The 16637-nt window shown below is 62.0% G+C and overlaps 1 protein-coding gene across 1 annotated transcript in view; it reads right to left on the minus strand.

Annotated features, from left to right (window-relative positions):
• Positions 1-328: 328 nt before the first annotated feature.
• LOC119111321 (PHD finger protein rhinoceros) overlaps positions 329-16637 on the minus strand; it is a 26452-nt gene continuing 10143 nt past the window's right edge. Inside the window, exons 11-17 of the mRNA XM_037235136.1 lie at positions 16357-16600; positions 15805-15879; positions 5893-6002; positions 3315-3408; positions 875-3053; positions 574-804; positions 329-483 (exon numbers count right to left, since the gene is read on the minus strand). Coding sequence (XP_037091031.1) covers positions 329-483; positions 574-804; positions 875-3053; positions 3315-3408; positions 5893-6002; positions 15805-15879; positions 16357-16600 — 3088 coding nt within the window. The remainder of the gene's footprint in view (positions 484-573; positions 805-874; positions 3054-3314; positions 3409-5892; positions 6003-15804; positions 15880-16356; positions 16601-16637) is intronic.

The following is a 16637-nucleotide window of genomic DNA, read 5'->3' on the forward strand; positions in this document are numbered from 1 at the left end:
ATGATACTCCATCCCAGTCAAGGCAGATACAGGAGCGAGTTCAGAACTAGGCAAACGCGACGCAAAGATCCTCTATCACGGAACAAATACAATTGAAAAAATCACCTCCTTAGGTTCAAAATCTATCACACCAGACAGAAAACCGCATGGTACGGTCGCCCCTTCGGGACGTTGAGAGAAATAGCGAATACTAGTACGAGCTCCGGAGCTGAAGTGAGCGTCGGTTCTGCGGCCCGACGGAGGAAGTGGTGTATCCACGCATCACACGCCACCGGCACCGCCCGAGCTCACAGTATCACACACATCACCCTGCGGCCGGGAGACACAGTCAGGTGGTTGCGAGCGCGCCGGACTTGCGCTTGCGCTTCTCAGCACCGTCACCAGAGGCGCTGGCGGCGGGCCGCGCCGCGCCCGCCGGCGGGTTGTAATTGAACGGCGGGATAATGGCGGTGGTGTGCGCGCGCGGCGGCTCGGTTGGCGACTCTGCCGGCGAGTGAGTCCGGCGCCAGCCGTGCGGCGTGAAGAGGAGGTGCGCGCGCGGCGCCACGCCGTCGGTCAGCGGGCCGCGCCGGCCCGGTCGGTTGGCGTTGGCGTCGCCCGGCTCGCCGGCGGCCTTGAGCCAGACCCGGCTGTCGGCGCCCTTCGGCTGCTGCTTGGCGCGACTTTCCTCGATGCGGCGCCAGAGGGCAGCGATCTTGCCGGTGCTCTCCTCCTGGCGGCCGCCGCCGCCGGTGGAGGCGTTCGAGCTGACACTGGAGTTGCTGGCGCTGCGCTCGCCGCGCGCCGCCGCGCGCGGACTGAATGCTGGAGTTGCTGGCACTCTGGCGGAGCTGGCGGCCGCGGCGCGGAGAGGCCGGCCGCTGGCGGCGCGCGCCTGGCGACTGGCTCGAACAGCGCACACGCAGCGTTAGCGTGCTCTCGTAGCTGGGTGACTTGGGGATGCGTGAACGCTGAGCGGCCAGCGCCTGGCCGCTCTGTGACTTGGGCGGCGGCCGGCTGCCGCTGGGCGGCCGGCTCAGCTGGGCCGATAGGGCGCGAGCGATCTGGCCGGCCCGCGTCGGCGCGGGCGGCGGGCAGTGCGCTTTGTCCGCCTCCGCCTCGGCCGCCGTCTGCTCCTGGGTCGGCTCGTCCAGCGTAAACGTGCCCTGTTTGACGAGCGGCGCCGGCGCCGGCGGTGGCGGCTCGGGCGAGGGAAGGGCCGGCGCCGGCGCCGGCGCCGTGCGCGTCACGGTCGCCGGGCGGGACGGCCGCACGGAGCCCACCCAGGAGGGCCGCTGGAGCCGAGACGTCGGCACCGCTGCCGGCACAGAGACAGGCCGTCGCACAGCGGCGCGGCCCGTCGCCGCCGCCGCCGCCGCCGCTGCCGCCGGGGTGGAGGCCGGTCGCGGCAGTTCCCGGCTCACCACACCTGCCTTACCGGCCGAGCCGAACCGGCGAAGCGCCAGCTGCGGGCTGGAGGTGGCGCTGCCGGCCGGGCTGGGCGTGGTCGAGCGCGAGATTCGCGACAGTGTCGTGCCCGCCACCGCCGCGCCGCTGATCACCTTGCGCAGCTGCGTCGTCTTGGTGCCGCGCACCGTGCAGCTCGACGACGAGCTGCCTGAGCCGGAGCGGGCCGCCGTCGCTGCCGGCTTGGCCGTCTTGGCGGCAGACGTCACCTTCTTGGGCGTGGGCGGCTCGCGCCGGGCAGCGTCCGACCGGCGCGGAGCCGAGTAGAGCGGTTTCCGCTTCCCGCGCACCCCCTTGACCTCCGGTTCGTCGTCCACCGGTTCGCGGCGCGTCTCCTCGCCGGGCTTGACGATGCGCGGCCGCAGGCGGGCCGGCGAGCAGTCTGCCGGCGCCGGAGCCGGCGCCGGCTCGGGCTCGGGCTCGGGCTCGGGCTCCGGCTCGGGCGGTGGCGGCGGCGGCGGTGCGGTCCGAGGCAGCGGCGCCGGCAGCGGGGCGCCTCTTCCGGCTGCATGCAGACAGGCGATCGCCTTCTGCGCCTCCTGCGCCAGCTGGCGCAGGCCGGTCGGCGGCTCCTGCCGCGTCGTGCGCCGCAGCGCCTCCTGCGCCAGCTGGCGGATGTCTAGCCGGGCCGGAGCCGGTGCCGGCGGGTCGGCCGTCGGCCGTCGCAGCTCGTCTGAGGCGCTCTCCACCGTCTGCGTGCGGTAGCGTTCGCGCTCCTCCTGGCGCCGCTGGCGGCAGGTGCGGCGCGCGCGCGCCGACGCTGGCGAGGCGCACAGCGTCTCGTCCGTCTCAGTGGCGGCCGAGTCGGCGCCAGGCGTCAGTGTCAGCTCGGAGCCGGCCGTGCTGCTCGTGTCGTCCGAGACGGCGGCGCGCGTGAACGTGCGGAACCGCTCGTCGGAGCGGCGGCGGCGCTGGCGGGCGCCGCGGCGCGGTAGCAGCGGCGACGCCTCGGGCGTGACACCGTCCAGCGGCAGCTCGGGCGGGTCGAGCGGCAGCTCCTCCTGGCCGCACATCTCCGTGTCGCTGCCGAGCGTTTCTGAGCCGGGCCCGACGGTTGAGTCGCACCGCTCTGTCATCTCGTGAAACAGCGTGGGCGGTTCGAGCAGCGCCAGGTTGTCGGCCGCCGCGCCGCGCGACTCGGCCACCTCCGAACGCAGACTCTCCAGACTCAGCATGCTGTTTTCCATGTCGAGCTCCTCCATGTAGGAGGGCGGCTTCACGTGGTCGATGTTGGATTGGCAGCTGCTGAGGCTGCTGAGGCCTTCGGCCGACTCCTGCATGCCGGGCGGCGGCGCGCCGGCGCCCAGCGCGCGTCGCATCATCTCCGGCACGAACCGGCTGTTAGTCGACGGCCGGCGCGGCAGCAGCGGCGAGCGGCCGTTGCTCAGTGAGCCGCTCGACAGGAAGCCGTTGACCGAGGCGCCGCTGTCCATCATGGACGGCGGTCCGACGCCCTCCAGGTACTCGATGCTGCTGGTCAGCTCGGTACTGTGCGCCATGACGGCGCGCGACATCTCCAGCGCCGCCGTCACCACCGACGCGTCGCGCGCCACCCGTTGCGAAGCCGTCATGCTGTCGGCCTCGGCTGCCGGCGGCGAGGCGCGCCAGCTGGCGGCGGCCGGCCGGGTGGCCGGCGCCGCTGTCGCTTCACATCGTCCAGAGGTGAGCGACAGCGACAGTGCAGCGGCCGGCGCGGGCGGCGGCGGCGGCGGCTCGGTCGAGACCGGCGGCGGAGGTGACGCCGGCTCCCCGGCGTCCGACGGCGGGCCCGAGTGGCCGGGCGCGGCCGGCGAGCGGCGGCGGCGGCCGGGCCGGCCACGCGGCCGCCGCAGGCAGCTGCCCTCGGAGCGGCTCTTGGGCAGCGCGGCACGGATGCAGCGCTCCAGCAGTCGCGCACCCTCGTCATCCGATCCGCTGCTCGCCTCGCCCTCGGAGCGCGTGTCCAGCGAGCCGACCGAGCTGCTGCGCGACAGCGGCGAGCCGTCGGCGGCGAACAGGCGCGTGCCCCAGCCGGAGCCGGCGGCGGTGGTGCGCTGCTGGTCCGGCTGCCGCCCTCCTGATGCCCCGCCTGCCAACACAGCCACGAGGACTGAGCACGCGTGTAGCGCGTCTCGCGCGAGCCTCCGAGCAAGCGCTCACTGATCTGGCCATCGGTCGTCAGGTATGTCACGTATGTCAGGTATGTCATATAATGTGCCACGATCATGACGAGCCTGTCATGCCTTCAGAATCCATTGATGTTGGTACTACGCAGTTTTGATTGAAACTTTTGGTTCTATATACAATTCAGGAATAAAGCACTTGAAGTTGCATTGGTCTGACTCTTGAGCAATTTTCAATGAGTCGATTGCAAATCGCCATGCGATTATCAAAGCCAAATTTAGCTAACTTGTTTGCAAACGTCAAGCGATCATCAAAGCTGAAAAACTATCCGTAGTCACGTGCAATGTCGATAGCATGTTGGCATACCCGCATAAATTGCTGAAATATAAGACTCATGACGAAGTCATGCGAAAAGCTACCAAATCGCAACGGAAAGAGCCTCATAACTGTTGCATGCAATTATATGCCATGATTTTGTGCTAACCGCGTCTAACAGGCACCCAGTTTCCTAGCATATTTCCCCATCGACGCCGACTTGGCAATACGTTTATACGGGTTCTCGCACGCACAAACGACTGCATACGCCTATGTGCCGGGGGGGGGGGGGGGGCGACGCACCTCTGTTGCCGCGGGCGTTGGCGACGGCCTCGCTGGCCGAGTTGGCTGTCCACTCTGGCGGCAGGGCGGCGCTGCTGGCGCGCTGCGGTGGCCGCTCGGCTGCCTCCAGGTCCTCCACGGTCAGCGCTGCCGCTGCGGAGGCGTCAGCCCCCGTCTGGCGCTCCGAGCGTCTGAGGCAGCAGGCAACGTCGTCCAGCGCGGAGCTCACACGCCGACAACGGAGACAGCGAAAACGGGCACCAGCGACGGGGAGAAGAAATGTTAACGGGAGTCTTGCTCTTAAAACTAACTCGGCAGCTTTAATAGCAATCAAATAGCCCACGCCCCAGAGCTAACGCACAGAGCTGGTGAACAGTGATGGAGAACTCCTGATGCCACACCGCACTCAGATAAGTCAGGGTTACACGAACGGCGGAGCCGTTGTGAGTCCAGCATGAAGACAGCTAATATGTATACATGCTAATTTCTTCTGAGAGCAGCGATGCCACATTCCCAGACCTCGGCACGGGCATTTGGCACGATGCCGGTCTTATCCGGCTGGCCTTGCAGACTGATAAATGGCCAAAGTTGGCGCATGACTTTGGGGGCAGGGATGCGACCCATGCCAGGCTAATAATACGCGGTGTGTTTGAGTGCTGCGGCGGCGGGCGGTGGGCGGTGGCCGCGGCGCCCGCGGCACACCGCCCTCCCGGATCAATAGGCCGGTGACGTCATACGTGCCGCGACACAGCTGACCGGGTCAGAAATCGGGCGGCTGGACCGGGACGCCGGCCGACGCCGGCACCACACATTAATGCGGTTGACACTGGCGGTCTGCGGCGGCGGCATCGCGACCGCACGTCACACACGCAGCTGCCACCAGACGGCCTTCTGACAACGAACGTGCGAGCAAGTCTCCAAAACAGGGCGTGGCGGCGACAGCAGGAGTTTCCGCTCAGGAACTTAAAGGGAGCATGCCGCCTTTTTTGTACTTTTCACTGATTGTAAAATCAGACGCGCACGATACGAGCCAGTCCCCTCGAAATCCGAATATGAAGCTTTCATCCTGCGAATTCAATGAAACGTTATCCTATGACTTTGAATTCTCTCCTATGGGATTTACTGCAAGGGCTCTTTTTGAGGTGTATTTTGGCTTTGGAAATGGGAGCATCACATATACCGTAGTGACGCACCGTTTAAACTTCAACCAATGTGCTTATCGGTAACAGGCCCTTGCCGCCCACTGGGCCTATCACAAACGTTCTTTTATTCGCACTGATGCCACCGCGGTGGTCATGACTACGGCCGTCGCGACTGCAGGGGAGAAGCGTAGTGCTGTTACAGAGCGCTGACAGCATAATATGGAATCGAAAATAATCAAAAATAATATCTTTACCACGTCTTGCCGGTACTACAGTGACCCTACCAGGTGCTATTATTAGACCTAACTGGTCCTGAGGCTTCAGCAGAGTATATGCGTGAAAGAAGTAGGCAAGAAGCCGTTAACCCCATAAGCACTTATCGGGCTTCTTAAGACACTGCTACCGTGCCCATCGTGTTACGGCACAATATTCCCTCTGGATATATCGTGCTTCTGTCCAGAGAGAAGAATATCTCCAGTCAATTCCGCGGCGCCGGCAAGGCACCGTGCGCGCCGTTCCCTGAGGTGCTGTTTGCCGCTCCAAGTCTGTGAAGCAGATTAGGCGTGCCAGCCGCGCCGACGTGGCCCAGTCGGCGTCACGTCACCTGTGGAAGTGCCTGACGCTCCAGGTGTGCACCGGCCGGCCGGACGGCGAGGGGCCGGATGTCACGCGCTGAGGCAGCCGGGAGACGGCCGGCCGCCCGATCCGACTCTCCTGAAACAGGCAGGTGTCGCCTCAGTCTGCTGTAGGAGGTGGAGAGGGCAACAGCCCCAGCCGCGCCGACCGGCGCGGCACGCAGGGTGGGTGAAATGCCTCGGCGGAGGCCAGAGGTTGGCATTTATTCGTACTGAACTTAGGTCAATGACACTCAGATATGTACCTAGTAACATGTGTCAAAATATCAGGTATGAAAGTAGAAGAACGCAGCATCCCAGACAGCCCGGCCCACCTGCACGCATATATCATCACACAAGTCAGACATGTTCCGACAAGAGCAGACCTTGAAAAGAACGGGAGGCGTCATCCTACCCACATCGGTACGAAGAACGGCGCCATTCCACCCACATCGGTTCACCGTCCGCCGCGTTATTGCCGCACACATTCGCGGCGATCTGTGTTGTCAGTCGCGACCGGAGCTGACTGGGCAGGAGCCCGAGCAGCCCGGTTACCGGCCCGAGCCGCAGCGGACAGGAGGCGGCGGCACCGGCCGACGATAGCAGCTGTGACGCGCGTGACGCCTGCGCTCGACCCTGTACGGCCGGGTGCGAACGCTCACAGCTGGGAGCTGCACTCCGAACGGCTTAAGTGAATTCAGCGGTCTAGCCTGAGGCGTCTGAATGCGTAGTCCGGGGCAGAGGTGAATACGAGCATGATACCATTCATGACTGACGATAACAGGCACGTATTTAGATACCGAGGAGAACCATCCAAGTTTATCCGTAAAATTGTGTAAAATCTTACATATGCGTTGCTAGCATAACTTGCAGTCTTGCTACCCTTTAAATGGAACACAAGCGAGAAGCTATCGTGACAAGAACCCTGTTTTAATTTTGAAGGTGATAAACGCCTGGCAGGCAGGAGGCATTCAACGCCTGAAGAAAGCAGGCGTTAAACGCCTGGTAATAATAAATCGCCGGCGCTCTTCATCTTACAACGGTCCATTGGACTCTTTCTAAACCCATGAATTCAGAACCTTCACCAGAATTTTAATCTGGACCATAAAGCAATATTGAGGACTCCGTGAACGTGGATTGTGGATGGAATGAATCAAAACTTGTCTCAACATGGCCAACCCATGCTTGCCTGGAAATGTTCAACGTTCATTCCGAATCAGTTAATGAGAAAACTAATGTAAGGTTGTTCTGAACATGCACGATCGCACATCTTAGCAAACACAACCTGGACGCCCGGTGTTGCAGTCTTCGTAGGCTGCGTAGCGTCGGCTACGCGCTTACACCGAGCGGTGACAAACGCGCCGACGAAAATCTGGTGTTGAAGCTGGAAGAATGAAGGTAAAATATATAGTTTTCGTGTTCCGTTTACTGCTATCTCTCCAAAGGACAACCTCAAAATTATAAAACGAGATTTGTCCCAGTTTAGTCTCTCAACAGCACGCAAATTTTGAGAGACTTTCGGAAACATTATTTCACGACGGTCGTTTTTGCGCGCCGAGCGCCCGCCGTCTGGTGTTACTTGCAGCGGCCAAAGCCGTTCGGTGGTTGGCCCTTTTTCATTTTCGAAGTCAATTCAACCCACTCTTTTCAACACTTATGAGACCCCTTCCTTTTTCCGGGAAGGGGGTCCCTTAAGCAGAACACTTGGGGGCAAATTATTCTTCGCGGTCAGGGGCTGAAGGGCCATTCCGTCCCAGCACATGGTGCCTTCCCGTTGTCATTCTGAAGTCACGTTGGCGGGGCACCCTGGTCGATCCGGAGGCCCTTAAAAGGGTACATCACGTCACATTGGTCCCCTCACTGACGCGGAAGGCCATCTGAACCGCGTGCTTTTCTCCAGATCGACTCAGGAACCCTCATTGACACAAGGTCCCTCATCGCCGTGGGTGGTCCAACAATTAGCACATGCAGTTCGGTTCGGCTTAACGGGTCCATGAGTGGAATTGGCTTGAGGGCCCACCGTTCAGTACCGGAGGTCCTGACTGACACAGGGCCCTTCCATTATCTCAGTGTGAACTCCCATTATCAGTTCTCAGGTTTCCTTTCATTGTCAGAGGGCCCGACCAGCGCAAGTGGCCCTTTGGCACTCTGGGTCCCATGTCTGTCCGTGCTCAGCAAATGTCCCCGGGTCGACTCAAGACCCCTGACAGACCTAGGAGCCCCGGATTGTTGCAGGGGCCCCGAGCAATGCAAATCGCGGGCCCGGCCTTGTCCCTGCTTGAGAAATGGGCCCCAGAGCTCAGACACCGACTTTTCGGGCCCTTCGGGCCGGCTTGTCGGGCCCTTAATAGTTGGTCCCGAGGGGCTCGAAGGGCTCCTCGAAACGTAGCGATGGGGGGGGGGGGGGGGGAGGGTACGTACCTTCTGCGCCCTCTACCTGCGCCACTGGGCATAAATAAGTTGCACTAGTGCGTTAACAGACCAAGTCTGCAGTTGAGGACTGACGGAAGGTTTCACACGCACAGGAAATAATTTTGTTCGGCACCTATTGGTTCCATATTTATGTATTTGCACCTGTTTGAGAAAGAACCGCGAGACTTGATAAAAAAAATGTGATGACTCTGAAGGCCTCAAACACGTCTACTGGCGTCATTTTTGGCAACATGGAAATCAACATTCCATGCCACTAAACAATTTTCCATAGGTTTGCATTATACGATTTAGGAGATTTTGCCAAACAAAAGGAACCATTCTTTTATCGCGTGCAAAGTATTGCCGAAGATGTTCTGAAATAACTACTCGCCGTGGTTTTAACAATGATATTGTGTGCAACGCACAAGCGTGTGCAGCATTCAAATGATTCAAACACAGCTCACTGCTCTCAGGAAGTTCTCATGCTGGCCAGAAAAAAAACTGACGAAGATTCATTCAAAACGTCATCACCAAGTTGCGCCACATCAATCTACCTCGCCAACGTAGTTTTCGCTTAATGGCCGTAACTCAATAATCGGCGGAAAGCCAGCACTTTGCGCGTTGTCAGCTCCAAAACGCTTCCAACATCAATTACTGGGCGCGGCGAGCAACGCAGCGCCGGCCCCGTTAGCGTGAGTTATGGCCCCTGGAGCTCGAGCCGGGAGAATGCCGCCGAGAGTCGCCGCCGGCGGCTGGGGAAACTTCTGCAGGCCGAGTGCGATCGCGTGCGTCGCCGCAGTTTCCCAGACGTACCGTTGGTTCCGGTGTTGATGAAGAGACTGCCTTTCCCGGCCAGTCACGCCAGAGGGTGTGCCATGTCGGCATTATACTTCTGACCAATGGCACATCGGATTCAGTGACTGCGGTGTCAAGTGGGTCCCTCCGAGCCAGACTCCTACAAAGACGGGAGCCGAGCAGGATCCGCGTATCTACGTATGAGTGGGCAAGGAGTGCGACAAAGGATGGATTGAAGAGGAGGGGAAGGGGGGGGGGCAGCGCGTGGACACGGTCGTCGACCAGAGCGGGCGTACGCAGCGCCCGGCAACAGCACACAGACACGGCGGCCGGCGAAAAGCGGGTGGACGCGGCGGCCGGCGAGAGCGGGTGGACAGGGTGGCCGGCGAGAGCGGGTGGACAGGGCGGCCGGCCAGAGCCATTGGACACGGCGGCCGGCGGGAGCGGGTGGACACGGCGGCAGGCGAGAGCAGGCAGGCATGGCGGACGACAACATCAGGCGGACACGGCGACCGGGCGGCGGATGGCGGGAAGTGCGGACGCGCCAACTGCCCCTCGTTATCGATCTGACCGGCAGCGGCGGCGGATAGGACCGGAACGCTCACCTGCGGCGGCCCGCGGCCAATCATCGCGAGTCGGCGGTCGGCTCGTCACTGCACGGCGGCCTCAGCTGGCCGCCGGCAGCGCGCGGCACCGCGCCGTGGTCTGCGCGGCCGGGCGGGCCGAGGAAGCGGCCGGCGGCACCTTGCCAGCGCCGCCACGCACCGGCAGCGGCTCGGCCGTGGGACGGCTCGCCGCAGCGTCACCACCGCCACGGCACCGATCGATGGCGCCGGCCGAATTTCCACGCGGGCTTGCGCCGCCGGGCCCGGCCGGCATCGGCCGGCAGCGTGGCCAGCAGATGGGCGCGCCACTCGCTGGTCGGGTGAGGTTGGCGAGGGCCGGCGCGGTCGTCCGACGCCCGTCCAGCGGCACGTGTGTCGGCGAGCGGCGGCGCTGCTGGCCGGCCCGAGCGGCGGCCGACCGACGCCCAGAGACGAGCGGCCCTCGCTGCCCGGCCGGCCCGGATCGATGAGGCCGACAGTGGCGCACCCAGGCACCGGTCAGAGCAGCGTCGCTCGGGCCGCGGCAGCACCGGCCCGGCCCAGCCCGGCCACCGGGTCCGCACGGGCCGGGAGGCTGACCTGCACCCGCCCACGCCGCTGCCGCCGACCAGGAGCCACCACGCCCCTGTCACTGCCGTGGCCGGCGCTCGCTCATCGCGAGGCGACGTAATGGATTAGCGGCGAGCGGAGGCATGAATTTTGGGCGGCGGCGACGGCTCCCACGGACGCGGCCTGACCCGGCCCGTGCCGGTCGGAGGACCGCTCGCGGCCGTGCCCGCGGGGCGGGCCGCCGGCGTGGGGCCGTGCGCCACATCGCGGCGGCGGCGGCGATGGCGCGCGCCAGAATCAGGCGACTCGCGGCGCAGCCCAGTGCACAGGCTTGAATGCGGCGGGTGAGAATTGGAACGGCGTTTAATTGTGCTGGGTTAAATGGACATTGCAACGCAGCGTGCTGCGGGCGAGAGGGACGGGACTGGGCCACTGGGGATTGCTGGTCGGCTGCCTGAGAACGCCCGGCGTCCAGCACAGACGGCTAACTCGACTGAGCGGGCTTGGTTTCCAACTCCTGTGACTCCGTCCGTTGGGCACATTTATGACACCACATGAAACCCCACCGCGGATGCGCGGCACCAAGTTTAACATCATGTGACGAAAAGTTCAAACCTGGAGAGTCAATGCCCCGGAGGCGAGTGCACAAAGCACCCGACGGAGTTCTCATGGAGCGCTGGGTTCGAACCGCAAAGGTCAAGAGACGTTGAGTCGCAAGGACAGCGTGTGACGACGCACTCTGGCCGAACAACGATAAGATCAAGCATGACGCATGGAAGACGAGCGACCTCAGCGCTGGAGGCGACGGAGCGAGCTGCACAGCTTCCGGGCGCCGCCGCCAGCCGGCGACACCTTCCCCGCTCGGGCCCCGCTCAAAGGGCGTTCCTACCAGCAGCGAAGCGCCGTCCGTGACGGACACAGCGCTGGCAGATCGATGCTGGCCCGAACCGGCCGCGTTGGGTGAGCTTCACCCGGTCGTCCGCTGCACGGCTGACGTCATCGAAATTGGACTTCAACGCCAGCCGGTACAACGGCCGGGACCGACACGGCAAAGTCCAACACACAGACCGGACCGCACCGCAGAGGTATCGCACGGGAACCAAGCCAGCTGTCGCCATGGGCAGAAGATAGCTGCCCTTCCACCCTCAGGACCCTTCTCGGAACATCGGAAGGCTAGCATGCGAGACGCATGGACGTCTGGTACAAGCTGTACCAAAAATGGCCTCGGCCCGACCGCGTTAGAACCAGAGCCGTGGCCACTAATTGGGAGTCAACAGCCCACTTGACACAGTGGCTACGCTTGAAACGTTCGGTAAGATGTGAGTGTGAATCTTTGTCATCCCATTCGAGACATGCGAGTCGTTCGCTATATTTGCAACCCCTTGTATGACGAGCAGTCCATTCGACACGCTAGCAAAACCTGACAATAGCAGAACATTAGCAGAACCCGACATTTTTGCTGATATATTTGAGACGCTCGCTGCGACCGCATCGGATGACTCTAAATTTTTCAGTCGACTTCAAAGCTTCACGAGTGAGTCTCATACGCTAAGTATCTTAAATCTGCTTACAACGTGTGAGGTTTTGCGAATGTGCGAATTCGGTTGCTGATTATACACGGTCTTCGATGCATGAAATTGGCTGTTTCAAATCGGCCACCATCAATGGTGATATTGAACTGTATCGAATGTGTTTGATCGGCTACCAACTTAACCCGTGATTTAACGGTTTGCTAAAGACCGCTGAGCGGTTTTGACCATAGTTTGTTACGGTTTGGCTGTGCTAAGACAACGCTGTATAGCTTATAGGTCCAAATCGGTGTGGAATACGTCCCCAAGCAAATGGGTCAGTTTTCGCCAGGTTTCTCTTGCAGATTGGCCAGACTAAGTTTGGTTCTGTATATGTACGTTATGCGAGATGCTCACTTTTTACACCCATCGGTCTCACAGTGATGTCATTCCGCTCAAGAATTGCCGTTTTCCGCTTGTGCGAAAGCTGTCATTGTTACCACGTTCTGCTTGAAACACCTGGCAACGAATATCGATTTTTAGGCCTACCTGATCAGTGACCACACTTCATGTCCTCGCAACCAACAATCGCAATGTTTGCGAGCATATTTTCATTATCCAGCCATCAAGTGACGACGTCACAATCATCTGGGTAATCAAACATCGATGGACCACCGGCCAGAGTTCCTCGTGATCAAGTTACGGAAAAATTATGGCCTAAGGATGTACGGTGTAGAAGGGACTTTCACCAACAGGGCAATGACATATTTCTAATTTTGATTCACCGTATAGGAAAACCAATTCCTGCATATAATATTAACCCAGCGCTCGTCAGTTCACATTTGAGCTAAGAAGATCCATTCCGAAGCCAAACACACGCTTACACATTAAATGGCCCCATGATTCGTGGACCGCGCATCATTTGAAACGAGCGCAGGTCAGGTCAGGTCATTTGAAACATTTGACACGAGCGCAGGGCGGGCATTATCCAAACAAAACATTAGGCTTTCAATGTACGCTTCAAGAGCAAGGCAATAGGCATGTTCCATACGGATTCGATCTCTGATACCATCTCCGGTTACAGCAGCGGGAATCAGCACGTAACGTAAGACAAACACACTGGGGCATTCCTCCCGGGTGAATCGGACCACACCACCATCGACAGCTACACGCGCGTTTCCTGCGTGCGTACTGTGTGCTGACCTTTCCGTTGGTAGGGGGGCCCGCCTGCTCTCCGGCCATCGCGGTCCGTCGGGGGTCGTGCGCGCCGGCCGACTGGATCCGCGCGGGTTCTCGGCCGAACCGTGCACTGCCGGCCCGCCTGCAGCCCAGCATAGCGTCAGTGGGCGACTGAGCGGCGGCGGCGGCGGTGGCGGCAGTGGCGGCGCCGGCCGCCACGCGTCGGCCAGCGGCGACAAAGGGCTGTGTCCGGGCGCGGCTGCGGCAGCAGCTGTGTCGGCGCCCGGCGCAGGTGGCCGCCGGCCGGCGCTCCGAGCGCTAGCTCCGAGACCCTGACCCGGTCCGGTCGCTCCGGCCGGCCGGCCCGCCCACGCCGTCCGGTCCGGCGGCGGCACCTGTGGCGCGCACCGGCTGCGGCGGACCGCCGGAACGCGGCAGGGTCGCCCGCCCTGACGAGCCGCATCCCTGACCGAGCCTGCGCTGACCACGGCACGTGTGACCCGACCCACGCGTGACCCCACTGGGCGTCCACGGTGCCGGCCACACGCTCCGTGAGCACGTGTTCGGGGTGACGGTTGATTGTCGTGCGCTCAGCAATCGGACCGGCTGACAGGCAGCGTCCATTGGGGCGCCCGCAATGATGCACAAAGAACAGCGTGAATGTCGCGACAGCTGCGGTTTGAAATGGGCAGTCGCTTACGTCGTTCAACGGCGGGCTCACAGTTGGCGGGGGGGGGGGGGGGGTAGACACGCTACCGCGCAGGGAGGTCACGCCATGTTTCAAATGTATGCGCTGTATGCATATACGCAGGACGTGAACACTGCGGACGGAACACCAGGTCCCTCTGCCTAGTACATAGTACAGGCTCGCAGCTATATTGAGTAAGGCACCCTGCGGGAGACATTAGGGCGAGTGTAGTGCTCGGCGTGGTTCCGAACAAACCCCGTCATTGGTGGCTTACTGGGATGAAGTGTAGCTGGGCGTGCGGGCGTACGAGACTGAGCGAAGAGGATGGCACGGTTCGAAACAAGTTTTCTTGACATGGTACAGTGTTCTATAGCGAATTTGAAACAATGACACAGTGCTCCGTATTCCTGTTCAGCTGTTCACCACTATGACTGGCTCCGCTGTGACAGCTGACAAAGACAGCTGGCATGGCTGGTGCCGACCATTTGCTGCGTTGTCCACCGCTCAGCGAACCAAGTCAGGTGCCACCAGATGCTGATGCCAGGCCTCACCAGGATCATTGTCCAAAGAAATCTCGCATGAAGCATTTACCTGGCAGGAGGTGCTGAGTCGGCCCGCTGGAAGCTCGTGTAATCATCCGTTGTACCCTGAGCGGCGGAGGCTCTTGTGACGGCACTGCCATCTGTGGATGAATGCGAGAAGGATTACCTCTGTTTCTACCACCACGGCACAAAATCACAGATGCTGTGGTCTAGAGATGTAGATAAGGGATGCCTATGTGGTGACACATTATGACATAGCTTTCCGTGAAATATTTGTGTACGAAAAACACAGACGCAAAAGTCTGTATAAAGACCCTAATCTGATCGGATGGGCACACACATAGTTTAGTACTCCTCCACATATATGTGCGCGAAACGCAGAGACAAAGAAGTCAGTGCGTGGACAGCGTGGGCTAGATAGCGTAATAAATTACAAATACAAATATAAACATATGTACATATATGCACGCGTACGTGCGTGCGTGCGTGCATGCGTGTGTGTGTGTGCGTTTGATCGATGTTTGCATAGCACGCATGCAGCTGTTCGGCACCGTAGTACAGTCTGAGACAGCAGTCCTGGCCTTTACCTCGAACCCTGGTTGTGTAGCTCGGCTTGCTGTTACTGGTCAATTACGTGCGTCCGACTCACTTGGTGTAACTGCCGTCCTTCTTGAGTCCAGCCCGGTTTGCCTGCGCTGCGGTCTCGGCGAGTCCGGACCCCAGCTTGGCGACCGGTGAACGTCGCCCCCGGGCGACGTTCTCTGGAGCCGCGGCGACGTCGGCGTTTGGCACGGAGATCTCTGGAGATCGCGACTGGCCGATCTCCTCGGCAGCTGCGGCGACGGTAGCGTCTGGCCGGCACGGGCCGACGGCTCGTGCGCGGCCGGTCTCCGCGGCAGCTTCGGCGAGACCGGCGGCCGCTCGGCCGGCGACTCAAGGAGATCGCGCGAGGCCGATCTCCGCGGCGTCCTCGGAGACGGCGGGAGCCTGCCGGGCGCGCCGGAGAACACCAGTCTCCGGAGCTGTCTGGGCGAGGCCGGTGTCTGGCCGGCTGAGTTGGAGAGGGTGGCGGCGACCGGTCTGCGGCCGGGCAGGGGCGAGCTCCGGACCTGGTCATCTGCGTCCGCCGCGGCACTCGAGGGCGCGACACCACCCGTCGGCGCGCTGTGAAGACGAGCACAGGGTACTGTAAGACGTGGTGAAGGCTTTAATCAGAGCTGCTGGAGATGAGAGGTAGCGCGTTCCAAAAGACTAACACAAACATCGGGCCGATCCAGACCGACCAGGTATCGTCATGTTAGCACCGAGGGTGAAAATGATACGTAAGAAATTTGAAGAACCGCTGACCGAGACATTTAACCCACATTACACATGAAATTGCATCTGAAGACAGGCAAGCCGCTGCACAACCACGCCCTGGCCCTGGACAGTTAGCGGGCCGTCTTTATGCTGACCTGCTTTCTCCGGTACTGGAGGTGCAATCGGCACCGCCGTCGCCGCCCGGTTCCTGGTCAGTCACGGAGACATCAGGCGGCGTCTCCGGACCGGAGGCAGCGAGGCGAGGCGTCTCCGGCGTCTCCCGCCAGCTGCGCAGTGATGAACAATTGGTGCTGATGACGCTCACCGAACTGTCCGTGGTGATGACACGCACCGTGTCGCTGTCCGAGAGCTCTGCATCGTCCTCGGCCGGCTCCGGCTGCTGCTCAGCCGGTCCGTGCGGCGCCGGCACCGGCGCCGGCGGCGGTCGCTCCAGTCCCGGACTGAGGCAGACGCGCGGCAGGGAGCCTGTCCAGCCGGCGGCGCGCGGGCGCACCAGCAGCCGCCGCAGCTCGGCCTCGTCCAGGCCGGCCTGGCGCGCCGCCTGCCCCAGGGCGGCCGCCAGCCGAGCGTCGGGCGGACCGCGCCGCCGCCGTTCCCTTCCCGGGTCGGAGAGCGAGCTGAGCACCGAGTCTCGGCTATCGGAGCGTACCACGCCGGCGCGCCCCCGCTCGCCCGGCTCCGGTCCGGCCGCCAGGAAACGGGCCTCGGGCCGGCCAGCGCTCACCGCTTCCAGGTCGTCGCACGTCTCGGCCAGGCCGCCAGCCAGCGGCGCCTGCAGCGCGCGCAGCCGGCGCGCCGGCAGGCCGGGCGCCGGCAGCGCGGCGCCGGACTCCGGCGGCGGCGCAGGCACGCCCTCCGGCCGCGCCGCCAGCAGGTTTTTGAGCGCGGCGCTGCTGCCCATAGCGATCATCTGGTGCCGACTGTGGATGAGCGAGCGCAGCTTGGAGACGGCGCCCAGCTCCCACAGCGTGCGCTGGTCCTCGGCGCAGCGCGCGGACAGGTTCCAGAGCGTGCCGCAAGCGTTGCTCACGATGGTGAGGCTAGAGGACTGCAACTGCTGCAGCAGCGTCTGCAGGCAGTTGTGTTCGCGCAAGATCTGCCTGCGAAGCGAAAGCACAGGCATCTCAAGCCAAGTGG

Source organism: Pollicipes pollicipes, unplaced genomic scaffold (genome assembly GCF_011947565.3).
Source record: "Pollicipes pollicipes isolate AB1234 unplaced genomic scaffold, Ppol_2.1 Scaffold_7261;HRSCAF=8764_pilon_pilon_pilon, whole genome shotgun sequence".
Classification (NCBI taxonomy): Eukaryota; Metazoa; Arthropoda; class Thecostraca; order Pollicipedomorpha; family Pollicipedidae; genus Pollicipes; species Pollicipes pollicipes.